This window comes from Colobus angolensis, unplaced genomic scaffold (assembly GCF_000951035.1).
Source record: "Colobus angolensis palliatus isolate OR3802 unplaced genomic scaffold, Cang.pa_1.0 Scaffold53, whole genome shotgun sequence".
Taxonomy (NCBI): domain Eukaryota; kingdom Metazoa; phylum Chordata; class Mammalia; order Primates; family Cercopithecidae; genus Colobus; species Colobus angolensis.
The window spans coordinates 3,573,220-3,579,006 of NW_012118821.1; the positions used below are offsets into that span (position 1 = coordinate 3,573,220).

Genomic DNA, 5,787 nt, shown 5'->3' on the forward strand with positions numbered 1-5,787 from the left:
GTATAATGTGAAGTTCCCTTGGAGAGTCCCGCTGAAATGCAGAGCTCACCGAGTCAACCAGCCCGTCAAGAGCGGCGAGCAGGTCCCATCCCCTGACACAGCCCCACGTCCATCTGCCGCGCAAATGACCAACCCTCATTTACTGCCTAGTGTTAGGCCCTTGTATCAAGCACCAGGAATATATCCAGGTGAGGTAAATATATAACTACAAAACAAAGGGAGAATACGGTAAGAACTGCAGTAAACCACCAGGGTCAAAGAAGAAAGGAAGATAGAGAAACAATCCAGTAACTAACCCTAGGAAGGCCCTCGAGGGTTTCAGTAAGCAGAGATGGGCAGAGGGCCAAGGGGGAAGGGTGGAAATATGGAATCAGACACGGAACGTTGGGGAGGCTGCTTCTGCATGGGCAGAGGCGAGTACTTCATGGGCCAAGTTTGGCCTTATCCTCAAAGCAAACAGACACTCAGTAGAATGGAGTAGTAGAGTTCCTCTTCTATTTTTTTTTTTTTTTTTTTTTTTTAGACGGAGTCTTGCTCTGTCACCCAGGCTGGAGTGCAGTGGCTGGATCTCTGCTCACTGCAAGCTCCGCCTCCCGGGTTTACGCCATTCTCCTGCCTCAGCCTCCCGAGTAGCTGGGACTACAGGCGCCCGCCACCTCGCCCGGCTAGTTTTTTGTATTTTTTAGTAGAGACGGGGTTTCACCGTGTTAGCCAGGATGGTCTCGATCTCCTGACCTCGTGATCCACCCGTCTCGGCCTCCCAAAGTGCTGGGATTACAGGCTTGAGCCACCGCGCCCGGCGAGTTCCTCTTCTAATGTCTGACACCAGACTGCACTTTATTCTACACGTGGAGGCTACCACGATCGGAGCAACAGAACACAAACTCAAAACACCCCTGAGAAATGGTGCCCTCACCTACTGAAGCGATTCTCTATCCAGCAACACTCAGACCACTGCTGGGCGGCAGGACAGCCACAGGTCCCATGGAGCTATTTAAACTTCAAGTATTAAAAAATGTAAAATTCAGTTCCTCAGACACACTAGCCACACTTCAAGTGTGAGCAGCCAGTGCCTACCCTAATGGACAGACGGCAAACATTTCCACCATCGCAGAAAATTCTATTGAACAGAGCTGGTTAGACAACAGAGAGATCATTAGGTCAGCATAGTTTCTTGCGCGACTTACTTTAAATTAAAAACTACTCTCAGACGTAAGAAAACTATACTCTTTTAAAAAATATTTTAGAATTTGAACTTTTCTATAGTTTGGCCAGACCTCTTCCCACAATAAACATGAGTCACACTGGTAAGATATATTTACTGAATGTGAATGCACGTTCTCTTAAAAAAAACAAAAAACATGAAACATCTACTGCAATATGGACAGAAGGGGGCACTGTGAGTCACTCTAAAAGCTACCAAGACACAATGACAGAATTATACTACATTTTATCTTCCAGGGTGAGCGCTCTGTATGCAAACTCCTGATGGCTGTGCTAACAACTCCACCCTTACGAGGTTGTGCAGGCTTTTCAGAACCAAAGAAAAAGCCACACTTCCACCTTCACCAGGGGTTCTCATGATCCCCTCCCACCCAAAGGCGGCTCAAAGTGTGCTTCCTGCTGTGCCCGATGCCCTACCTGCCCTGGTGCTTACCTGTGTGAGTGCGAAGATGGGCCTTAAGGTGGGAACTTTTGAAGTAGGTCTTCTGGCAACCTGGGAAGCTGCAAACATAGTTCCTCCTTCGGGAAAAGTCTACCTGAGGGACACAGTTTTGGCTAGAGGCGATGAACACTGGAGCAGGGGCAAGGGGCAACAACTTGGTATTCCCGGCAGCCATGACACTGGCTGCACAGGGGGCAGGCGCAGGGAGGGCTCCCTGGGGCAGGACCAACATCACAGTTCCCTGAGGCACCGGAGGTCCCACGAACACAGGTTGAAGCGCTGGAGCAGCCTGAGCTAGGATGGGTCTCACAGTCCCCACAGACAACTGGGGAGGGGGCTTCAAAAAAGCTGGTAACATGCCACTTTGTCCAGTCACGGGGATCATCTGGCAAAGGACAGGGGGGGCAGGGACAGAGACAGAAATCAGAGGAGTGGTTTTCCTGGGCAGGTCATTTTCATAATTCTTTGGTGAGCAAGTCTGAACTGCAACAGGCCACCCTGCCTGCTGGCCTTTGTCAGTGAGGAGCAGGCCACCAGACTTGTGCAAGCGGGGCTGACAGGACACCAAGTTAGTGTTGAGTAAAGTGTCTGTGAGGTGTGTGTCCTGCAGAGTTTCAAAGTGTCCCAGAAACTGCTCTTCTCCTCCTCTGCTGTCAGAAAGCCGGCAATCTGGAGTCTGGGTGGTGGGAAAGCAGGCAGCAGGGCTCTCCCCAGTGTGTCGGATCACGCTGGTCCCCATGGCCCTGCAGGGAGAGCTGGGTACTGGCTCCAAACCCAGCAAGTCCCTCTCCGCGCCCCCGCTCAGCGCTGTGGCCGCTATGCCAGAGGACTGGAGGACGTCTGTGGCTGTGCATGCTTTGGAATCTGTTACTTGGGGAGGAACAGGTGTCCTTGTCGATGGCTCCATGAGATCAGGGCTCTGAGGAGGAGTTATGCACTTAAAAAACAAAAGTACCATGTGAAAAGGTTGCTTTAAATTTTAAAAGGGACTTAATTCATCACAATGCTCCCAATACCTTTACACTGAATCATCTAGACACTCGGCTAACCCTGTTTTCAACATCCCAGTGGGTTTCAAGGCTGCATGGGGCACTTTGCTTTCTCAGCTTATTCCCACAGTGTTTACCTCTCCCAAACCTACACAAGAGCCCAATGCAGGGAACTCTGAGAGGAGGTCTTAGCCGCCAGGCCCACCACTTCTGCAACCCTCCTGAAAACCCACAGGCCCTCCCATCCCTCTCCAAATCTGCTTTCTACACTCTTCTTTCAGAGAAAGCTTCCAGCCCAGGACAATCACAATCTCCACTTCTGTTAGCAACCTACCATTCTCAACTTCTCCAAGCTGAGATGCAATTTTTCCAAGTACTTTCACAGATGCAGCAAATTAAAAAACCAAAAACAATAGTGATTTACTGCACTCAACGAAGGCAATCTGATGTCAAAGCACATGCTTTCTCCAGCTACTACCCACATATCCTGATACTAGGCTGGGTCACCAGGAGAACCTAAGCTCCACCCCAAGATTCCCCTGGGGAAGTAATTTTCACTTTCTTACATTAATCTGTAGGTTTCATCCCATGGACATTAACCACGTAGCAAGGTATGATCCATCCATAGAAAGCGCACATTTTTCAGAAATGAATGAAGAGTGTTTTTGTTCTTTTATTTTTTTTTGAGATGGAGTCTCGCTCTGTCGCCCGGGCTGGAGTGCAGTGCCGCGATCTCGGCTTACTGCAACCTCTGCCTCCTGGGTTCAAGCGATTCTCCTACCTCAGACATCTGGAGCAGCTGGGACTACAGGCGCCCACGACCACACTGGGATAAGTTTTGTATTTTTAGTCAAGATGAGATTTCGCCATGTTGGTCCGGCTGATCTTGAACTCCTGACCTCGTGATACGCCTGCCTGACCCTCCCAAAGTGCTGGGATTACAGGCTTGAGCCACCATGCCCGGCTGAAGGAATTCAACACACTGAGTTCAGCTACTCTAGTCATTTCACAAAAATGCTCCTCTCCCATCTCCTCTTACCAGAGTTGATAAAGAATGGAAGTCTTTTGGTAGTTCAGGTGTGGCTGCATCCATATGCACAGTGGTGGTGACATCCCCAGAATCAGAGACAGGTGTGAGAGGTCTTATCCGCAACAGGTCACCTTTCTGGGATCTTTGACCCCAGGAGCTCATACAAACAAGAGCCTCAACAGCTTCCATGTCTGTCTGCTCCAAGATGCTGCACGTAGACCTTTCGCTGTCATGCCGCTTCCTCTCCAGGATGGACTCACATATGTCCATGATGTCAACCTAAAGGCGACACAACACAATGGCTTCTCAGTGCAGGGGAAATACAAAGGCCACCCATGATGGGCATGTGGATATGCACACCAGAGGCCTACACTAGGCATGTAATGCACATGCAATACTCCATAGCAACAAACACCAGCTGTAGTAAAAGATGTTCAAAGAATGCTCATGACAATCTGGCTCTTAAGCCAACATTTCAAAGACAGAACTAAGACGGCAAGTGTTGCCACCAAAAATCTTGACTCTTAAAAAAGGCTAATAAGTTCATATTTTTCTTGGGTAAATGATTAATAAAATTAACTCCTGAGGTGCAAGCCAAACAGTGAAAGCAGCTGCCCAGGGAAGAGGAGCCAACACTGAGGCCATCTAGTCAGTCTGCCAGTAGCTGAGGTGCCCTGATCATGGCTCTTTGAAGCGGCAAAGCCGCCAAAGCAGTGTTCCTACAGATGCTCTCAGGGACTCTGGCGCCTTCCCTCCATGCCCCAAGCAGGTAGGGCCCATGGCGATTCCACCAGTTCCCTCCACAGATTCGGAGCAGAAATCATCTGTTACTGTCCCAAGGCTAGCAGATGGTAACAGGAAGCAAACCTCTGATCCCGGAGAGGACCTCTACAGTTTTTTTTTTTGAGATGGAGTCTCGCTCAGTTACCCAGACTAGAGTGCAGTGGCACAATCTCGGCTCACTACAGTGCCCGCCACCACGCTTGGGTAATTTTTGTATTTTTAGTAGAGAGAGAGTTTTGCTATGTTGGTCAAGCTGGTCTTGAACTCCTGACCTCCCCGGTTCAAGCGATTCTCCTGCCTCAGCCTCCCGAGTAGCTGGGATTATAGGCGTCTGTCACCACGCCCAGAAAATTTTGTATTTTTAGTAGAGACGGGTTTCGCTATGTTGGCCAGGCTGGTCTCCAACTCCTGACTTCAGGCGATCCACCCGCCCTGACCTCCCAAAGTGCTGGGATTACAGGCGCCCAGCCTTGTTTTTTTTGAGACGGAGTCTTGCTCTGTCGCCCAGGCTGGAGTGCAGTGGCACCATCTTGGCTCACCACAACCTCTGCCTCCCAGGTTCAAGCGACTCTCCTGCCTCAGCCTCCCCACTAGCAGGATTATAGGCGCCCACCACCATGCTCGGCTAATTTTTATATTTTTTATAGGGGGGGGGTTTCCCCATGTTGGTCAAGCTGGTCTCGAACTCCCGTCCTCAGGTGATCCGCCCACCTCAACCTCCCAAAGTGCTGGGATTACAGACCGTCTCTTTAATCTGGAAGGGGAGGAGGAGGAAGAGGAGGGAATGAGCTGATCTCTTCCAAAAGAAAACTAATCCGGGGGTGAGAAGGTGATATTACTCGGAGAGGGAGTAATATCCCTCCCTCCCAGGGAGGTTACAGGGGGCCGAGATCGCGCACCCACTGCACTCCGGCCTGGGCGACAGACCGAGAGTCCGTCTCAAAATGAAAAAGGAAAAGAAATGTTAAATGTACGAAGATACACGTTTCCTCTCAATTTGCCATGCACCAAAGCATCAAAACTTTCCTTCTGCCCAGGTTCCCCCGAGATCAAACAAGACGAGGCCACCTCAAATCCCCGGCCTCAGTCCCGCAGGCTGCGCCACGAAACCCCCTGTGAAGTCACAGAACCCGGCGCCGAGGCCCGCTCACCACACGGACGGGAAGGGACCCGGCCCACAGTGCCCGCACACCACGAGGCCCACACTCGGCCCACGTCCACGGATACCTCCCCGAAGTTCCCGGGTCGCGACGCTTAGGGCCCCCAACGCTCGCGTGCCGCGTTCCCGCCTCCAGGCGTTGCCCCGCCCCCAGGGCCGT

The 5,787-nt window shown here is 51.0% G+C and overlaps 1 protein-coding gene across 1 annotated transcript in view; it reads right to left on the minus strand.

Moving 5' to 3' along the window:
* The window catches only part of KLF11 (Kruppel-like factor 11), an 8,938-nt gene extending 3,157 nt beyond the window's left edge, over nucleotides 1–5,781 (minus strand). The window contains exons 1-3 of the mRNA XM_011960918.1: nucleotides 5,620–5,781; nucleotides 3,695–3,964; nucleotides 1,658–2,603 (exon numbers count right to left, since the gene is read on the minus strand). Of these exons, the coding sequence (XP_011816308.1) occupies nucleotides 1,658–2,603; nucleotides 3,695–3,955 (1,207 nt within the window). The 5' untranslated portion in view covers nucleotides 3,956–3,964; nucleotides 5,620–5,781. The remainder of the gene's footprint in view (nucleotides 1–1,657; nucleotides 2,604–3,694; nucleotides 3,965–5,619) is intronic.
* Between the last annotated feature and the right edge of the window lie 6 nt (nucleotides 5,782–5,787).